The sequence below is a fragment of the Bombina bombina genome, chromosome 6, assembly GCF_027579735.1.
Source record: "Bombina bombina isolate aBomBom1 chromosome 6, aBomBom1.pri, whole genome shotgun sequence".
In the NCBI taxonomy this organism is placed as follows: Eukaryota; Metazoa; Chordata; class Amphibia; order Anura; family Bombinatoridae; genus Bombina; species Bombina bombina.
This window is the reverse complement of record NC_069504.1, coordinates 9707016-9730865: the sequence shown is the minus strand read 5'-3', so window position 1 is coordinate 9730865 and position 23850 is coordinate 9707016. Positions and strand designations below refer to the sequence as shown.

General features: G+C 35.1%; 1 protein-coding gene across 2 annotated transcripts in view; it reads right to left on the bottom strand.

Moving 5' to 3' along the window:
- MIOX (myo-inositol oxygenase) overlaps positions 1–23850 on the bottom strand; it is a 180517-nt gene that overhangs the window by 94616 nt on the left and 62051 nt on the right. For both annotated transcript variants that reach the window (XM_053716307.1, XM_053716308.1), the window contains one exon: positions 10420–10487. In XM_053716307.1, coding sequence (XP_053572282.1) covers positions 10420–10487 — 68 coding nt within the window. The remainder of the gene's footprint in view (positions 1–10419; positions 10488–23850) is intronic.

Sequence of the window (23850 nt, the reverse complement as noted above, 5' to 3'; positions counted from 1 at the left end):
TTAGTCTGGAATGACTATTCGTAGTATAGTGGCTATACGATCATTTAGCCTGGAATTACTATTAGTAGTATAGTGACTATACAATCATTTAGCCTGATATTGCTATTAGTAGTATAGTGGTTTATGATCAGTTAGCCTGGAATTACTATAAATAGTATAGTGGCTATACGATCATTTAGCCTGGAATTACTATTAGTAGTATATTGGCTATAGGATAATTTAACCTGGAATTACTATAAGTAATAAAGTGGCTATATGATTATTTAGCATGGAATTACTATTAGTAGTATAATGGCTTTATAATCATTTAGCCTGGAATTACTATTAGTAGCATAGTGGCTATACGACCATTTAGCCTGGAATTACTATTAGTAGTATAGTGGCTATACGATCATTTAGGCTGTAATTACTATTAGTAGTATAGTGGCTATATAGTCATTTAGCCTGGAATTACTATTAGTATATAGTGGCTATACAATCATTTAGCCTGGAATTACTTTTAGTAGTATAGTGGCTATACGATAATTTAGCCTGGAATTACTATTAGTAGTATAGTGGCTATACAATCATTTAGCCAGGAATTACTTTTATTAGTATAGTGGCTATACGACCATTTAGCCTGGAATTACTTTTAGTAGTATAGTGGCTATATGATCATTTAACCTGGATTTACTATTAGTAGTATAGTGGCTTTAAAATCATTTAGCCTGGAATTACTATTAGTAAAATAGTTGCTATACGATCATTTAGCCTGGAATTACTATAAGTAGTATAGTGGCTATACGATCATTTAGCCTGGAATTACTATTAGTACTATAGTGGCTATACGATCATTTAGCCTCAAATTACTATTAGTAGTATAGTGGCTATACGATCATTTAGCCTGGAATTACTATTAGTAGTATAGTGGCTATACGATCATTTAGCCTGGAATTACTATTAGTAGTATAGTGGCTATACGATCATTTAGCCTGGAATTACTATTAGTAGTATAGTGGCTTTACAATCATTTAGCCTGGAATTACTATTAGCAGTATAGTGGCTATACGATTTTTAGCCTGGAATTACTATAAGTAGTATAGTGGCTATACGATCATTTAGCCTGGAATTACTATTAGTAGTATAGCGGCTATACGATCATTTAGCCTGGAATTACTATTAGTAGTATAATGGCTATACGATCATTTAGCCTGGAATTACTATTAGTAGTATAGTGGCTATATGATCACTTAGCCTGGAATTACTATAAGTAATATAGTGGCTATATGATCATTTATCCTGGAATTACTATAAGTAATATAGTTGCTATACGATCATTTAGCCTGGAATTACTATTAGTAGTATAGTTGCTATACGATCATTTAGCCTGGAATTACTATAAGTAGTATAGTGGCTATACTTCTGCAGCACTGCGCATATCATTTTTACCTGAGACTGGTGGTAAAGAGTGAGTAGTGTACAAGTGTGTGGTAAGGTGACACTAGGGATTATTTATTACACAATTTAGAGGATATTATCCAGAGCACATGCAGAATTGATTTATTTAACGTGATCCTGGTAGATTAGTTGGATAAATTGTGCAACAAACACCTGCACACTCCTAAATGTATTTCAGTATGTCATATAGTGCTTATGATACATGCACACTCCTGAGAATATTTCAGTATGTCACATAGTGCTTATGATACTTGCACACTCCTAAATGTATTTCAGTATGTCACATAGTGCTTATGATACTTGCACACTCCTAAATGTATTTCATTATGTCACATAGTGCTTATGATACATGCACACTCCTGAGAATTTTTCAGTATGTCACATAATGCTTATGATACATGCACACTCCTGAGAATTTTTCAGTATGTCACATAATGCTTATGATACATGCACACTCCTGTGAATATTTCAGTATGTTACATAGTGCTTATGATACATGCACACTCCTGAGAATATTTCAGTATGTCACATAGTGCTTATGATACATGCACACTCCTGAGAATATTTCAGTATGTTACATAGTGCTTATGATACATGCACACTCCTGAGAATATTTCAGTATATTACATAGTGCTTATGATGCATGCACACTCCTGAGAATATTTCAGTATATTACATAGTGCTTATGATACATGCACACTCCTGAGAATATGTCAGTATGTTACATGGTGCTTATGATACATGCACACTCCTGAGAATATGTCAGTATGTTACATGGGGCTTATGATACATGCACACTCCTGAGAATATTTCAGTATATTACATAGTGCTTATTATACATGCACACTGCTGAGAATATGTCAGTATGTCACATAGTGCTTATGATACATGCACACTCTTGAGAATATTTCAGTATTTCACATAGTGCTTATGATACATGCACACTCCTGAGAATATTTCAGTATGTCACATAGTGCTTATGATACATGCACACTCCTGAGAATATTTCAGTATGTCACATAGTGCTTATGATACATGCACACTCCTGAGAATATTTCAGTATGTCACATAGTGCTTATGATATATGCACACTCCTGAGAATATTTCAGTATGTCACATAGTGCTTATGATATATGCACACTCCTGAGAATATTTCAGTATGTCACATAGTGCTTATGATACATGCACACTCCTGAGAATATTTCAGTATGTCACATAGTGCTTATGATACATGCACACTCCTGAGAATATTTCAGTATGTCACATAGTGCTTATGATACATGCACACTCCTAAATGTTTGTCATATAGTGCTTATGATACATGCACACTCCTGAGAATATTTCAGTATGTCACATAGTGCTTATGATACATGCACACTCCTAAATGTTTGTCATATAGTGCTTATGATACATGCACACTCCTGAGAATATTTCAGTATGTCACATAGTGCTTATGATACATGCACACTCCTGAGAATATTTCAGTATGTCACATAGTGCTTATGATACATGCACACTCCTGAGAATATTTCAGTATGTCACATAATGCTTATGATACATGCACACTCCTGAGAATATTTCAGTATGTTACACAGTGCTTATGATACATGCACACTCCTGAGAATATGTCAGTATGTCACATAGTGCTTATGATACATGCACACTCCTGAGAATATTTCAGTATGTTACACAGTGCTTATGATACATGCACACTCCTAAGAATATTTCAGTATGTCACATAATGCTTATGATACATGCACACTCCTGAGAATATTTCAGTATGTCACATAGTGCTTATGATACATGCACACTCCTGAGAATATGTCAGTATGTCACATAGTGCTTATGATACATGCACACTCCTGAGAATATGTCAGTATGTCACATAGTGCTTATGATACATGCACACTCCTGAGAATATTTCAGTATGTCACATAGTGCTTATGATACATGCACACTCCTGAGAATATTTCAGTATGTCACATAATGCTTATGATACATGCACACTCCTGAGAATATTTCAGTATGTCACATAATGTTTATGATACATGCACACTCCTGAGAATATTTCAGTATGTCACATAATGCTTATGATACATGCACACTCCTGAGAATATTTCAGTATGTCACATAATGTTTATGATACATGCACACTCCTGAGAATATTTCAGTATGTCACATAATGCTTATGATACATGCACACTCCTGAGAATATTTCAGTATGTTACATTGTGCTTATGATACATGCACACTCCTGAGAATATTTCAGTATGTCACACAGTGCTTATGATACATGCACACTCCTGAGAACATTTCAGTATGTCACATAGTGCTGATGACACATGCACACTCCTGAGAATATGTCAGTATGTCATATAGTGCTGATGACACATGCACACTCCTGAGAATATTTCAGTATGTCACATAGTGCTTATGATACATGCACACTCCTGAGAATTTTTCAGTATGTCACATAGTGCTTATGATATATGCACACTCCTGAGAATATTTCAGTATGTTATATAGTGCTGATGACACATGCACACTCCTGAGAATATGTCAGTATGTCATATAGTGCTGATGACACATGCACACTCCTGAGAATATGTCAGTATGTCATATAGTGCTTATGATACATGCACACTCCTAAATGTATTTCAGTATGTCATATAGTGCTTATGATACATGCACACTCCTGAGAATATTTCAGTATGTCACATTGTGCTTATGATACATGCACACTCCTGAGAATATGTCAGTATGTTACATGGTGCTTATGATACATGCACACTCCTGAGAATATTTCAGTATGTCACATAGTGCTTATGATACATGCACACTCCTGAGAATATGTCAGTATGTTATATGGTGCTTATGATACATGCACACTCCTGAGAATATGTCAGTATGTTACATTGTGCTTATGATACATGCACACTCCTGAGAATATTTCAGTATGTCACATAGTGCTTATGATACATGCACACTCCTGAGAATATCTCAGTATGTCACATAGTGCTTATGATACATGCACACTCCTGAGAATATGTCAGTATGTTACATAGTGCTTATGATACATGCACACTCCTGAGAATATTTCAGTATGTTACATAGTGCTTATGATACATGCACACTCCTGAGAATATGTCAGTATGTTACATAGTGCTTATGATACATGCACACTCCTGAGAATATTTCCGTATGTCACATAGTGCTTATGATACATGCACACTCCTGAGAATATGTCAGTATGTTACATAATGCTTATGATACATGCACACTCCTGAGAATATTTCCGTATGTCACATAGTGCTTATGATACATGCACACTCCTGAGAATATGTCAGTATGTTACATAGTGCTTATGATACATGCACACTCCTGAGAATATTTCAGTATGCCACATAGTGCTGATGACACATGCACACTCCTGAGAATATTTCAGTATGTTACACAGTGCTTATAATACATGCACACTCCTGAGAATATGTGAGTATGTTACACAGTGCTTATGATACATGCACACTCCTGAGAATATCTCAGTATGTCACATAGTGCTTATGATACATGCACACTCCTGAGAATATGTCAGTATGTTACATAGTGCTTATGATACATGCACACTCCTGAGAATATTTCAGTATGTTACATAGTGCTTATGATACATGCACACTCCTGAGAATATGTCAGTATGTCACATAGTGCTTATGATACATGCACACTCCTGAGAATATGTCAGTATGTTACATAATGCTTATGATACATGCACACTCCTGAGAATATTTCCGTATGTCACATAGTGCTTATGATACATGCACACTCCTGAGAATATGTCAGTATGTTACATAGTGCTTATGATACATGCACACTCCTGAGAATATTTCAGTATGCCACATAGTGCTGATGACACATGCACACTCCTGAGAATATTTCAGTATGTTACACAGTGCTTATAATACATGCACACTCCTGAGAATATGTGAGTATGTTACACAGTGCTTATGATACATGCACACTCCTGAGAATATCTCAGTATGTCACATAGTGCTTATGATACATGCACACTCCTGAGAATATGTCAGTATGTTACATAGTGCTTATGATACATGCACACTCCTGAGAATATTTCAGTATGTCACATAGTGCTGATGACACATGCACACTCCTGAGAATATTTCAGTATGTTACACAGTGCTTATAATACATGCACACTCCTGAGAATATGTCAGTATGTTACATAATGCTTATGATACATGCACACTCCTGAGAATTTTTCAGTATGTTACATAATGCTTATGATACATGCACACTCCTGAGAATATTTCAGTATGTTACATAGTGCTTATGATACATGCACACTCCTCAGAGTACCTTTGTATGACACGTAGTGCTTATTTGTGCTATAGTTTCGCTCCAAACTAGAGAATCTTTGCATATTGGTTTCCATAGAAAGTAATAACGGACTCTTGGAAACTAACGGCTAGATTTAGAGTTCTGCGGCCAAAGGGGTGCGTTAGCTACGCTGGCTTTTTTTCTCCCTCACCTTTTAAACAATGCTGGTATTTAGAGTTCACAGAATGGCTCCAAAAAGGGTGCGTAGAGCATATTTACCGCCACTGCAACTCTAGATACCAGCGGTGCTTACGGACGCGACCAGCTTAAAAAACGTGCTCGTGCACGATTCCCCCATAGAAAACAATGGGGCTGTTTGAGCTGAAAAAAAAAAACACCTGCAAAAAAGCAGCGTTCAGCTCCTAACGCAGCCCCATTGTTTCCTATGGGGAAACACTTCCTATGCCTGCACCTAACACCCTAACATCTACCCCGAGTCTAAACACCCCTAACCTTACACTTATTAACCTCTAATCTTCCGCCCCTGCTATCGCTGACCCCTGCATATTATTATTAACCCCTAATCTGCCGCTCCGTACACCGCCGCAACCTACATTATCCCTATGTACCTCTAATCTGCTGCCCCTAACACCGCCGACCCCTATATTATATTTATTAACCCCTAATCTGCCGCCCCCTGCATATTATTATTAACCCCTAATCTGCCGCTCCGTACACCGCCGCAACCTACATTATCCCTATGTACCCCTAATCTGCTGCCCCTAACACCGCCGACCCCTATATTATATTTATTAACCCCTAATCTGCCGCCCCCACTATCGCTGACCCCTGCATATTATTATTAACCCCTAATCTGCCGCTCCGTACACCGCCGCCAGCTACGTTATCCCTATGTACCCCTAATCTGCTGCCCCTAACATCGCCGACCACTATGTTATATTTATTAACCCCTAATCTGCCGCCCCCGCTATCATTGACACCTGCATATTATTATTAACCCCTAATCTGCCGCTCCGTACACCACCGCAACATACATTATAGTTATGTACCCCTAATCTGCTGCCCCTAACACCGCCAACCCCTATATTATATTTATTAACCCCTAATCTGCCCCCCACAACGTCGCCGCCAGCTACCTACAATAATTAACCCCTAATCTGCCGACTGGAGCTCACCGCTACTCTAATAAATGTATTAACCCCTAAAGCTAAGTCTAACTCTAACCCTAACACCCCCCAAGTTAAATATAATTTAAATCTAACGAAATAAATTAACTCTTATTTAATAAATTATACCTATTTAAAGCTAAATACTTACCTGTAAAATAAATCCTAATATAGCTACAATATAAATTATATTTATATTATAGCTATTTTAGGATTAATATTTATTTTACAGGCAACTTTGTATTTATTTTAACCAGGTACAATAGCTATTAAATAGTTAATAACTATTTAATAGCTAAAATAGTTAAAATAATTACAAAATTACCTGTAAAATAAATCCTAACCTAAGTTACAATTAAACCTAACACTACACTAGTAATAAATTAATTAAATACAATACCTACAAATAACTACAATGAAATAAACTAACTAAAGTACAAAAAATAAAAAAGAACTAAGTTACAAAAAATAAAAAAATATTTACAAACATTAGAAAAATATTACAACAATTTTAAACTAATTACACCTACTCTAAGCCCCCTAATAAAATAACAAAGCCCCCCAAAATAAAAAAATGCCCTACCCTATTCTAAATTAAAAAAAGCTCTTTTACCTTACCAGCCCTTAAAAGGGCCCTTTGTGGGGCATGCCCCAAAGAATTCAGCTCTTTTGCCTGTAAAAAAAAACATACAATACCCCCCCCAACATTACAACCCACCACCCACATACCCCTAATCTAACCCAAACCCCCCTTAAATAAACCTAACACTAAGCCCCTGAAGATCTTCCTACCTTATCTTCACCATGCCATGTTCACCGATCCATCCACCGAAGTCTTGATCCAAGCCTCCAAAATCTTTATCCAAGCCCAAGCGGGGGCTGAAGAGTGACGTCCATCCTCCGGCTGAAGTCTTGATCCAAGCGGGCAGAAGAGGACATCCGGACCAGCAAACATCTTCATCCAAGCCGCATCTTCTATGTTCTTCAATCCGATGATGACCGGCTGATCTTCAAGACCTCCAGCGCGGATCCATCCATCTTCACCGACGACTTCCCGACGAATGACGGTTCCTTTAAGGGACGTCATCCAAGATGGCGTTCCTCGAATTCCGATTGGCTGATAGGATTCTATCAGCCAATCGGAATTAAGGTAGGAAAATTCTGATTGGCTGATGGAATCAGCCAATCAGAATCAAGTTCAATCCGATTGGCTGATCCGATCAGCCAATCAGATTGAGCTCGCATTCTATTGGCAGATCGGAACAGCCAATAGAATGCAAGCTCAATCTGATTGGCTGATCGGATCAGCCAATCGGATTGAACTTGATTCTGATTGGCTGATTCCATCAGCCAATCAGAATTTTCCTACCTTAATTCCGATTGGCTGATAGAATCCTATCAGCCAATCGGAATTCGAGGGACGCCATCTTGGATGACGTCCCTTAAAGGAACCGTCATTCGTCGGGAAGTCGTCGGTGAAGATGGATGTTCCGCGTCGGCGGGATGAACATGGATCCGGAAGAAAGAAGATTGAAGATGCCGTTGATAGAAGACTTCAGTCGGATCATGGACCTCTTCAGCTCCCGCTTGGATGAAGACTTCAGCCAGATCATGGACATCTTCAGCCCCCCGCTTGGGCTTGGATCAAGACATCGGAGCCAGGACGGATCGGTGTGATACCCGGCGAGGTGAAGATAAGGTAGGAAGATCTTCAGGGGCTTAGTGTTAGGTTTATTTAAGGGGGGTTTGGGTTAGATTAGGGGTATGTGGGTGGTGGGTTGTAATGTTGGGGGGGGGTATTGTATGTGTTTTTTTTACAGGCAAAAGAGCTGAATTCTTTGGGGCATGCCCCGCAAAGGGCCCTGTTCAAGGCTGGTAAGGTAAAAGAGCTTTGAACTTTTTTAATTTAGAATAGGGTAGGGCATTTTTTTATTTTGGGGGGCTTTGTTATTTTATTAGTGGGCTTAGAGTAGGTGTAATTAGTTTAAAATTGTTGTAATATTTTTCTAATGTTTGTAAATATTTTTTTATTTTTTGTACTTTAGTTAGTTTATTTAATTGAATTTATTTGTAGGTATTGTATTTAATTAATTTATTGATAGTGTAGTGTTAGGTTTAATTGTAACTTAGGTTAGGATTTATTTTACAGGTAATTTTGTAATTATTTTAACTAGGTAACTATTAAATAGTTATTAACTATTTAATAGCTATTGTACCTGGTTAAAATAAATACAAAGTTGCCTGTAAAATAAATATTAATCCTAAAATAGCTACAATATAATTATAATTTATATTGTAGCTATATTAGGGTTTATTTTACAGGTAAGTATTTAGCTTTAAATAGGAATAAGTTATTTAATAAGAGTTAATTTATTTAGTTAGATTTAAATTATATTTAACTTAGGGCGGTGTTAGGGTTAGACTTTAGGGGTTAATACATTTATTAGAGTAGCGGTGAGATCCGGTCGGCAGATTAGGGGTTAATAATTATAGGTAGGTGGAGGCGACGTTGGGGGCGGCAGATTAGGGGTTAATAAATATAATATAGGGGTCGGCGGTGTTAGGGGCAGCAGATTAGGGGTACATAGGGATAATGTAGGTTGCGTCGGTGTACGGAGCGGCAGATTAGGGGTTAATAATAATATGCAGGTGTCAGCGATAGCGGGGGCGGCAGATTAGGGGTTAATAAATATAACATAGTGGTCGGCGATGTTAGGGGCAGCAGATTAGGGGTACATAGGGATAACGTAGCTGGCGGCGGTGTACGGAGCATCAGATTAGGGGTTAAAAAAATTTAATAGAGTGGCGGCGATGTGGGGGGATCTCGGTTTAGGGGTACATAGGTAGTTTATGGGTGTTAGTGTACTTTAGAGCACAGTAGTTAAGAGCTTTATGAACCGGCGTTAGCCCAGAAAGCTCTTAACTACTGACTTTTTTCTGCGGCTGGAGTCTTGTCGTTAGATTTCTAATGCTCACTTCAGCCACGACTCTAAATACCGGCGTTAGAAAGATCCCATTGAAAAGATAGGATACGCAAATGGCGTAGGGGGATCTGCGGCATGGAAAAGTCGCGGCTGCAAAGTGAGCGTTAGACCCTTTCCTGACTGACTCCAAATACCAGCGGGCGGTAAAAACCAGCGTTAGGAGCCTCTAACGCTGGTTTTGACGGCTACCGCCCAACTCTAAATCTAGGCCTGAGAGTTTTCCAGTTTCAATTTAAATAGAAGTAATGCAATGTACAATGTAATTTGTAAAACATACAAATAAATACACAAAGAATGAGCCTAATTTGTTTGTTACACATAAATCAGAATTTGTAAAATCATAATCCTAAATACACTGCTGTATACAAAAGGAAATACAAATAGGAAAGTGCAATATAAGTACTGCAGCTGAGTTTTGTTATATTACAGACAAGAAACGTTTCCCTGAAACAAAACAGTTGTGGGTCACAGTCACTTACCTGTGGCTCATTTGCTAGGGCCATAATCTTCCCCACATCATGCAACAAACCCACCAGCTGGAACCAGTCTAGAGAGAGGGAGAGGGCAGTGTTACCCATGTGATAACAGACAGGGGATGAAAGGACCATATGCATGCAAACACGGGTAGGGGGCATATGCATATAGGGTACATGTATATAGGGTGCATAGGTGTAAATATGTGCATATGTATATAGGGTGCAAATATGTACATGGTGCATACTTATATAGGGTGTATACAGGTGAAACTCGAAAAATTAGAATATCGTGAAAAAGTTAATTTATTTCACTAATGCAACTTAAAAGGTGAAATTAATATATGAGATAGACTCATTATATGCAAAGCAAGATAGTTCAAGCCGTGATTTGTTATAAGTGTGATGATTATGGCTTACAGCTCATGAAAACCCCAAATCCACAATCTCAGAATATTAGAATATTACAGGCAATCAATAAAACAAGGATTGCACATAGAACAACATCGGACCTCTGAAAAGTATAAGCATGCATACTTTATGTACTCAGTACTTGGTTTGGGCACCTTTTGCAGCAATTACTTCCTCAATGCGGCGTGGCATGGAAGCTATCAGCCTGTGGCACTGCTGAGGTGTTATGGAAGACCAGGATGCTTCAATAGCAGCCTTTAGCTTTTCTGCATTGTTCGGTCTCATGTCTCTCATCTTTCTCTTGGCAATGCCCCATAGATTCTCTGGGGTTCAGGTCAGGCGAGTTTGCTGGCCAATCAAGCACAGTCATTGAACCAGGTTTTGGTGCTTTTGGCAGTGTGGGAAGGTGCCAAGTCCTGCTGGAAAATGAAGTCAGCATCCCCATATAGCTCGTCTGCGGAAGGAAGCATGAAGTGCTCCAAAATCTCCTGGTAGACGGCTGCGTTGACCCTGGACTTAATGAAGCACAGTGGACCAACACCAGCAGATGACATGGTTTCCCAAATCAACACAGACTGTGGAAACTTCACACTGGACTTCAAGAATCTTGCAGTGTGTGCCTCTCCATTGTTCCGCCATACTCTGGGTCCTTGGTTTACAAATGAGATGAGTTTGTTCTCATCAGAAAAGAGAACTTTGGACCACTGAGCAACAGACCAGGTCTGTTTTTCTTTAGCCCAGGTAAGACGCTTCTGACGTTGTTTGTTGTTCAGGAGTGGCTTGACAAGAGGAATACGACATTTGAAGCCCATGTCCAGGATCCGTCTGTGTGTGGTGGCTCTTGATGCACTGACTCCAGCCTCAGTCCACTCCTTGTGAAAGTCTGCAACACTTTTGAATGGCCTTTTCCTGACAATCCTCTCCAGGCTGCGGTCATCCCTGCTGCTTGTGCACCTTTTTCTTCCACACTTTTCCCTTCCACATAACTTTCTATTAATGTGCTTTGATACAGCACTTTGGGAACATCCAACTTCTTTTGCAATTACCTTTTGAGGCTTTCCCTCCATATGGAGGGTGTCAATGATGGTTTTCTGCACAACTGTCAGGTCAGCAGTCTTTCCCATGATTGTGATTCCTATTGAACCAGACTGAGAGACCATTTAAAGGCTCAGGAACCCTTTGCAGGTGTTATGGCTTAATTAGCTGATTAGAGTGGGACACATTGAGCCTAGAATATTGCACCTTTTCACAATATTCTAATTTTCTGAGATTGTGGATTTGGGGTTTTCATGAGCTGTAAGCCATAATCATCACACTTATGACAAATCACAGCTTGAACTATCTTGCTTTGCATGTAATGAGTCTATCTCATATATTAGCGTCACCTTTTAGGTTGCATTAGTGAATAAATTAACTTTTGCACGATATTCTAATTTTTCGAGTTTCACCTGTATGTGTAAAGGGTGAATTCATGTAAATATTGCATATGTAAATAGAATGGATATGTGCATAGGGTGTATATGTGTACATGATATATATGTATATAGGCTGCATATGTACATAGGTGACATACATGTAAAGATGCATACATGGTGCATATGTATATAGGATGGATGTGTATAGGGTGCATATATGTAAATATGTGTACATGGTGCATATGTGTAAATGTGTGTACAGGGTACATATGTCTACATGGTGCATACATATCTAGAGTGCATATGTGTAAATATGTACATATATGTATAGGGTGAACATGTATATAGGATGGATGTATATAGGGTGCATATGGGTATATAGGTTGCATATGTATACAGGGTACATATGTATATAGGGTGCATATGTGTACATGGTGAATATATATAAAAATAAGAAAATAACTAAGTGCCAACTATATAACAACAGACCTCCAGCTCTAATACATTGGCATCTAGTTGCCAAAAAGGTAGATTCGATTAAGGGATTTATATCAGAGAGTGAATATATATAGGTTACATATTTATATAGAGTTTATATGTGTACAAGGTAAATATGTATATGCTGGGTGCAAATGTTTACATGGTACATATGTGTATATAGGGCGTATATAGGGTACATATGTGTATAGGGTACATATGTGTAGATGGTGAATATGTATATAGGGTACATATGTGTAGATGGTGAATATGTATATAGGGTACATATGTGCACAAGGTGAATATGTATATAGGGTACATATGTGCACAAGGTGAATATGTATATAGGGTACATATGTGTACAAGGTGAATATGTATATAGGGTACATATGTGTACATGGTGAATATGTATATAGGGTACATATGTGTACATGGTGAATATGTATATAGGGTACATATGTGTACATGGTGAATATGTATATAGGGTACATATGTGTACAAGGTGAATATGTATATAGGGTACATATGTGCACAAGGTGAATATGTATATAGGGTACATATGTGTACATGGTGAATATGTATATAGGGTACATATGTGTACATGGTGAATATGTATATAGGGTACATATGTGTACATGGTGAATATGTATATAGGGTACATATGTGTACATGGTGAATATGTATATAGGGTACATATGTGTACATGGTGAATATGTATATAGGGTACATATGTGCACATGGTGAATATGTATATAGGGTACATATGTGTACATGGTGAATATGTATATAGGGTACATATGTGTACATGGTGAATATGTATATAGGGTACATATGTGTACATGGTGAATATGTATATAGGGTACATATGTGTACATGGTGAATATGTATATAGGGTACATATGTGTACATGGTGAATATGTATATAGGGTACATATGTGTACATGGTGAATATGTATATAGGGTACATATGTGTACATGGTGAATATGTATATAGGGTACATATGTGTACATGGTGAATATGTATATAGGGTACATATGTGTACATGGTGAATATGTATATAGGGTACATATGTGTACATGGTGAATATGTATATAGGGTACATATGTGTACATGGTGAATTTGTATATAGGGTACATATGTGTACATGGTGCATACGTATTTAGGGTGCCTATGTGTACATATGTGCATGCGTGCAGTTATCTCACCTAGTTACAATATGTATGGGGGTATGATGGGGTTATACCGATTTATAGGCAAAAATCAATTTAGTTTAATAGATAATCCTTAGATTGCTAACATGCAAGACTCAATAAAAACTATTTCTATAATAACATAAGATCAGCTATTGTTTGTGGGTGAAGGGCTGGACAACTTTTATTTTTTTTAAATTTTTATTTCAGATAAAGGGGCATATTAATGATTGTGCGAGCGGACATGATCCGATATAGCAGATCATATCCGCTGCACATAGATAAATGCAGACAGCATAAGCTCTCAGCATTTATCATTGCACCAGCAGTTCTTGTGAAATTCTGGTGCAATACCGCCCCCTGCAGATTTGTGGCTAATCGGCCGCTAGCAGGTGGTGTCAATCAACCCGATCGTATTTGATAGGGCTGATTTCTGACGATTTCCGTCCGCTGCTTCAGAGTAGGCGGACAGGTCATGGAGCAGTGGTCTTTAGATATGCCCCAAAGTGTTTTCCTGTTATATCCTACTGATGTGTTATCTACACCATATACGTGTTATTACCATCTCATGTATGTGATATCTAACTGATGTGGTATCTACACCATATAAGTGTTATTACTATCTCATGTATGTTATATCTAACTGATGTGTTATCTACACCATATACGTGTTATTACCATCTTATGTATGTTATATCTAACTGACGTGTTATCTACACCATATACGTGTTATTACCATCTCATGTATGTTAGATCTAACTGATGTGTTATCTACACCATATACGTGTTATTACCATCTCATGTATGTTATATCTAACTGATGTGTTATCTATACCATATAAGTGTTATTACCATCTCATGTATGTTATATCTAACTGATGTGTTATCTACAACATATACGTGTTATTACCATCTCATGTATGTTAGATCTAACTGATGTGTTATCTACACCATATACGTGTTATTACCATCTCATGTATGTTATATCTAACTGACGTGTTTTCTACACCATATAAGTGTTATTACCATCTCATGTATGTTATATCTAACTGATGTGTTATCTACACCATATACGTGTTATTACCATCTCATGTATGTTATATCTAACTGATGTGTTATCTACACCATATACGTGTTATTACCATCTCATGTATGTTATATCTAACTGATGTGTTATCTACACCATATACGTGTTATTACCATCTCATGTATGTTATATATAACTGATGTGTTATCTACACCATATACGTGTTATTACCATCTCATGTATGTTATATATAACTGATGTGTTATCTACACCATATACGTGTTATTACCATCTCATGTATGTTATATATAACTGATGTGTTATCTACACCATATACGTGTTATTACCATCTCATGTATGTTAGATCTAACTGATGTGTTATCTACACCATATACGTGTTATTACCATCTCATGTATGTTATATCTAACTGATGTGTTATCTACACCATATACGTGTTATTACCATCTCATGTATGTTATATCTAACTGATGTGTTATCTACACTATATAAGTGTTATTACCATCTCATGTATGTTATATCTTACTGATGTGTTATCTAGACCATATAAGTGTTATTACCATCTCATGTATGTTAGATCTAACTGATGTGTTATCTACACCATATACATGTTATTACCATCTCATGTATGTTAGATCTAACTGACGTGTTATCTACACCATATAAGTGTTATTACCATCTCATGTATGTTAGATCTAACTGACGTGTTATCTACACCATATAAGTGTTATTACCATCTCATGTATGTTAGATCTAACTGACGTGTTATCTACACCATATAAGTGTTATTACCATCTCATGTATGTTAGATCTAACTGATGTGTTATCTACACCATATAAGTGTTATTACCATCTCATGTATGTTATATCTAACTGATGTGTTATCTACACCATATAAGTGTTATTACCATCTCATGTATGTTATATCTAACTGATGTGTTATCTACACCATATACGTGTTATTACCATCTCATGTATGTTATATCTAACTGATGTGTTATCTACACCATATAAGTGTTATTACCATCTCATGTATGTTAGATCTAACTAATGTGTTATCTACACCATATACGTGTTATTACCATCTCATGTATGTTAGATCTAACTGATGTGTTATCTACACCATATACGTGTTATTACCATCTCATGTATGTTAGATCTAACTGATGTGTTATCTACACCATATACGTGTTATTACCATCTCATGTATGTTAGATCTAACTGATGTGTTATCTACACCATATAAGTGTTATTACCATCTCATGTATGTTATATCTAACTGATGTGTTATCTATACCATATAAGTGTTATTACCATCTCATGTATGTTAGATCTAACTGATGTGTTATCTACACCATATACGTGTTATTACCATCTCATGTATGTTATATCTAACTGATGTGTTATCTACACCATATACGTGTTATTACCATCTTATGTATGTTATATCTAACTGACGTGTTATCTACACCATATAAGTGTTATTACCATCTTATGTATGTTATATATAACTGATGTGTTATCTACACCATATAAGTGTTATTACCATCTCATGTATGTTAGATCTAACTGATGTGTTATCTACACCATATAAGTGTTACTACCATCTCATGTATGTTATATCTAACTGACGTGTTTTCTACACCATATAAGTGTTATTACCATCTCATGTATGTTATATCTAACTGATGTGTTATCTACACCATATACGTGTTATTACCATCTCATGTATGTTATATCTAACTGATGTGTTATCTACACCATATAAGTGTTATTACCATCTCATGTATGTTAGATCTAACTGATGTGTTATCTACACCATATACGTGTTATTACCATCTCATGTATGTTAGATCTAACTGATGTGTTATCTACACCATATACGTGTTATTACCATCTCATGTATGTTAGATCTAACTGATGTGTTATCTACACCATATACGTGTTATTACCATCTCATGTATGTTATATCTAACTGATGTGTTATCTACACTATATAAGTGTTATTACCATCTCATGTATGTTATATCTAACTGATGTGTTATCTACACCATATACGTGTTATTACCATCTCATGTATGTTATATCTAACTGATGTGTTATCTACACCATATACGTGTTATTACCATCTCATGTATGTTATATCTAACTGATGTGTTATCTACACCATATAAGTGTTATTACCATCTCATGTATGTTATATCTAACTGACGTGTTATCTACACCATATAAGTGTCATTACCATCTCATGTTTGTTATATCTAACTGACGTTTTATCTACACCATATAAGTGTTATTACCATCTCATGTATGTTAGATCTAACTGATGTGTTATCTACACCATATAAGTGTTATTACCATCTCATGTATGTTATATCTAACTGATGTGTTATCTACACCATATACATGTTATTACCATCTCATGTATGTTAGATCTAACTGACGTGTTATCTACACCATATAAGTGTTATTACCATCTCATGTATGTTATATCTAACTGATGTGTTATCTACACCATATAAGTGTTATTACCATCTCATGTATGTTATATCTAACTGATGTGTTATCTACACCATATAAGTGTTATTACCATCTCATGTATGTTATATCTAACTGATGTGTTATCTACACCATATACATGTTATTACCATCTCATGTATGTTAGATCTAACTGACGTGTTATCTACACCATATAAGTGTTATTACCATCTCATGTATGTTAGATCTAACTGACGTGTTATCTACACCATATAAGTGTTATTACCATCTCATGTATGTTAGATCTAACTGACGTGTTATCTACACCATATAAGTGTTATTACCATCTCATGTATGTTAGATCTAACTGATGTGTTATCTACACCATAAAGTGTTATTACCATCTCATGTATGTTATATCTAACTGATGTGTTATCTACACCATATACCTGTTATTACCATCTCATGTATGTTATATCTAACTGATGTGTTATCTACACCATATAAGTGTTATTACCATCTCATGTATGTTATATCTAACTGATGTGTTATCTACACCATATACGTGTTATTACCATCTCATGTATGTTATATCTAACTGATGTGTTATCTACACCATATATGTGTTATTACCATCTCATGTATGTTAGATCTAACTAATGTGTTATCTACACCATATACGTGTTATTACCATCTCATGTATGTTAGATCTAACTAATGTGTTATCTACACCATATACGTGTTATTACCATCTCATGTATGTTAGATCTAACTAATGTGTTATCTACACCATATACGTGTTATTACCATCTCATGTATGTTAGATCTAACTAATGTGTTATCTACACCATATACGTGTTATTACCATCTCATGTATGTTAGATCTAACTAATGTGTTATCTACACCATATACGTGTTATTACCATCTCATGTATGTTAGATCTAACTAATGTGTTATCTACACCATATACGTGTTATTACCATCTCATGTATGTTATATCTTGCTGACGTGTTATCTACACCATATAAGTGTTATTACCATCTCATGTATGTTATATCTAACTGACGTGTTATCTACACCATATACGTGTTATTACCATCTCATGTATGTTAGATCTAACTGATGTGTTATCTACACCATATAAGTGTTATTACCATATCATGTATGTTATATCTAACTGACGTGTTATCTACACCATATACGTGTTATTACCATCTCATGTATGTTAGATCTAACTGATGTGTTATCTACACCATATAAGTGTTATTACCATATCATGTATGTTATATCTAACTGACGTGTTATCTACACCATATACGTGTTATTACCATCTCATGTATGTTAGATCTAACTGATGTGTTATCTACACCATATAAGTGTTATTACCATCTCATGTATGTTATATCTAACTGACGTGTTATCTACACCATATAAGTGTTATTACCATCTCATGTATGTTATATCTAACTGATGTGTTATCTACACCATATAAGTGTTATTACCATCTCATGTATGTTATATCTAACTGACGTGTTATCTACACCATATAAGTGTCATTACCATCTCATGTATGTTATATCTAACTGATGTGTTATCTACACCATATACGTGTTATTACCATCTCATGTATGTTATATCTAACTGATGTGTTATCTACACCATATACGTGTTATTACCATCTCATGTATGTTAGATCTAACTGATGTGTTATCTACACCATATACGTGTTATTACCATCTCATGTATGTTATATCTAACTGATGTGGTATCTACACCATATAAGTGTTATTACCATCTCATGTATGTTATATCTAACTGACGTGTTATCTACACCATATAAGTGTCATTACCATCTCATGTATGTTATATCTAACTGATGTGTTATCTACACCATATAAGTGTTATTACCATCTCATGTATGTTATATCTAACTGATGTGTTATCTACACCATATAAGTGTTATTACCATCTCATGTATGTTATATCTAACTGATGTGTTATCTACACCATATACGTGTTATTACCATCTCATGTATGTTATATGTAACTGACGTGTTATCTACACCATATAAGTGTTATTACCATCTCATGTATGTTATATCTAACTGATGTGGTATCTACACCATATAAGTGTTATTACCATCTCATGTATGTTATATCTAACTGAAGTGTTATCTACACCATATAAGTGTTATTACCATCTCATGTATGTTATATCTTACTTACACCATATACGTGTTACTACCATCTCATGTATGTTATATCTAACTGATGTGTTATCTACACCATACACGTGTTATTACCATCTCATGTATGTTATATCTAACTGATGTGTTATCTACACCATATAAGTGTTACCATCTCATGTATGTTATATCTAACTGATGTGTTATCTACACCATATACGTGTTATTACCATCTCATGTATGTTATATCTAACTGATGTGTTATCTACACCATATAAGTGTTACCATCTTATGTATGTTATATCTTACTGATGTGTTATCTACACCATATACGTGTTATTACCATCTCATGTATGTTATATCTAACTGATGTGTTATCTACACCATATAAGTGTTACCATCTCATGTATGTTATATCTAACTGATGTGTTATCTACACCATATACGTGTTATTACCATCTCATGTATGTTATATCTAACTGATGTGTTATCTACACCATATAAGTGTTACCATCTTATGTATGTTATATCTTACTGATGTGTTATCTACACCATATACGTGTTATTACCATCTCATGTATGTTATATCTAACTGATGTGTTATCTACACCATATACGTGTTATTACCATCTCATGTATGTTATATCTAACTGATGTGTTATCTACACCATATACGTGTTATTACCATCTCATGTATGTTATATCTAACTGATGTGTTATCTACACCATATACGTGTTATTACCATCTCATGTATGTTATATCTAACTGATGTGTTATCTACACCATATAAGTGTTATTACCATCTCATGTATATTATATATTACTGATGTGTTATCTACACCATATACGTGTTATTACCATCTCATGTATGTTATATCTAACTGATGTGTTATCTACACCATATACGTGTTATTACCATCTCATGTATGTTATATCTAACTGATGTGTTATCTACACCATATACGTGTTATTACCATCTCATGTATGTTATATCTAACTGATGTGTTATCTACACCATATAAGTGTTATTACCATCTCATGTATGTTAGATCTAACTGATGTGTTATCTACACCATATACGTGTTATTACCATCTCATGTATGTTATATCTAACTGATGTGTTATCTACACCATATAAGTGTTATTACCATCTCATGTATGTTAGATCTAACTGATGTGTTATCTACACCATATACGTGTTATTACCATCTCATGTATGTTATATCTAACTGATGTGTTATCTACACCATATACGTGTTATTACCATCTTATGTATGTTATATCTAACTGACGTGTTATCTACACCATATACGTGTTATTACCATCTCATGTATGTTATATCTAACTGATGTGTTATCTACACCATATACGTGTTATTACCATCTCATGTATGTTAGATCTAACTGATGTGTTATCTACACCATATAAGTGTAATTACCATCTCATGTATGTTATATCTAACTGATGTGTTATCTACACCATATAAGTGTTATTACCATCTCATGTATGTTATATCTTACTGATGTGTTATCTACACCATATAAGTGTTATTACCATCTCATGTATGTTATATCTAACTGATGTGTTATCTATACCATATAAGTGTTATTACCATCTCTTGTATGTTATATCTTACTGATGTGTTATCTACACCATATACGTGTTATTACCATCTCATGTATGTTATATCTAACTGATGTGTTATCTACACCATATAAGTGTAATTACCATCTCATGTATGTTAGATCTAACTGATGTGTTATCTACACCATATAAGTGTTATTACCATCTTATGTATGTTATATCTAACTGATGTGTTATCTACACCATATAAGTGTTATTACCATCTCATGTATGTTATATCTTACTGATGTGTTATCTACACCATATAAGTGTTATTACCATCTCATGTATGTTATATCTAACTGATGTGTTATCTACACCATATAAGTGTTATTACCATCTCATGTATGTTATATCTAACTGATGTGTTATCTACACCATATACGTGTTATTACCATCATATGTATGTTATATCTAACTGACGTGTTATCTACACCATATACGTGTTATTACCATCTCATGTATGTTATATCTAACTGATGTGTTATCTACACCATATAAGTGTTATTACCATCTCATGTATGTTATATCTAACTGATGTGTTATCTACACCATATACGTGTTATTACCATCTTATGTATGTTAGATCTAACTTATGTGTTATCTACACCATATACGTGTTATTACCATCTCATGTATGTTAGATCTTACTGATGTGTTATCTACACCATATAAGTGTTATTACCATCTCATGTATGTTAGATCTTACTGATGTGTTATCTACACCATATAAGTGTTATTACCATCTCATGTATGTTAGATCTTACTGATGTGTTATCTACACCATATACGTGTTATTACCATCTCATGTATGTTATATCTAACTGATGTGTTATCTACACCATATACGTGTTATTACTATCTCATGTATGTTATATCTAACTGATGTGTTATCTACACCATATAAGTGTTATTACCATCTCATGTATGTTATATCTAACTGATGTGTTATCTACACCATATACGTGTTATTACCATCTCATGTATGTTATATCTAACTGATGTGTTATCTACACCATATAATTGTCATTACCATCTCATGTATGTAATATCTAACAGACGTGTTATCTACACCATATAAGTGTTATTACCATCTTATGTATGTTATATCTAACTGACGTGTTATCTACACCATATACGTGTTATTACCATCTCATGTATGTTTTATCTAACTGATGTGTTATCTACACCATATACGTGTTATTACCATCTCATGTATGTTATATCTAACTGATGTGTTATCTACACCATATAAGTGTTATTACCATCTCATGTATGTTATATATAACTGATGTGTTATCTACACCATATACGTGTTATTACCATCTTATGTATGTTATATCTAACTGATGTGTTATCTACACCATATACGTGTTATTACTATCTCATGTATGTTATATCTAACTGATGTGTTATCTACACCATATACGTGTTATTACTATCTCATGTATGTTATATCTAACTGATGTGTTATCTACACCATATAAGTGTTATTACCATCTCATGTATGTTAGATCTAACTGATGTGTTATCTACACCATATAAGTTTTATTACCATCTCATGTATGTTAGATCTAACTGATGTGTTATCTACACCATATACGTGTTATTACCATCTCATGTATGTTAGATCTAACTGATGTGTTATCTACACCATATAAGTGTTATTACCATCTCATGTATGTTATATCTAACTGATGTGTTATCTACACCATATACGTGTTATTACCATCTCATGTATGTTAGATCTAACTGATGTGTTATCTACACCATATACGTGTTATTACCATCTTATGTATGTTATATCTAACTGATGTGTTATCTACACCATATACGTGTTACTACCATCTCATGTATGTTATATCTAACTGATGTGTTATCTACACCATATACGTGTTATTACCATCTCATGTATGTTATATCTAACTGATGTGTTATCTACACCATATACGTGTTATTACCATCTCATGTATGTTATATCTAACTGATGTGTTATCTACACCATATACGTGTTATTACCATCTCATGTATGTTATATCTAACTGATGTGTTATCTACACCATATAAGTGTTATTACCATCTCATGTATGTTATATCTAACTGATGTGTTATCTACACCATATACGTGTTATTACCATCTCATGTATGTTATATCTAACTGACGTGTTATCTACACCATATACGTGTTATTACCGTCTCATGTATGTTATATCTAACTGACGTGTTATCTACACCATATAAGTGTTATTACCAACTCATGTATGTTATATCTAACTGATGTGTTATCTACACCATATACGTGTTATTACCATCTCATGTATGTTATATCTTACTGATGTGTTATCTACACCATATACGTGTTATTACCATCTCATGTATGTTATATCTAACTGATGTGTTATCTACACCATATACGTGTTATTACCATCTTATGTATGTTATATATAACTGATGTGTTATCTACACCATATACGTGTTATTACCATCTTATGTATGTTATATATAACTGATGTGTTATCTACACCATATACGTGTTATTACCATCTCATGTATGTTATATCTAACTGATGTGTTATCTACACCATATACGTGTTATTACCATCTTATG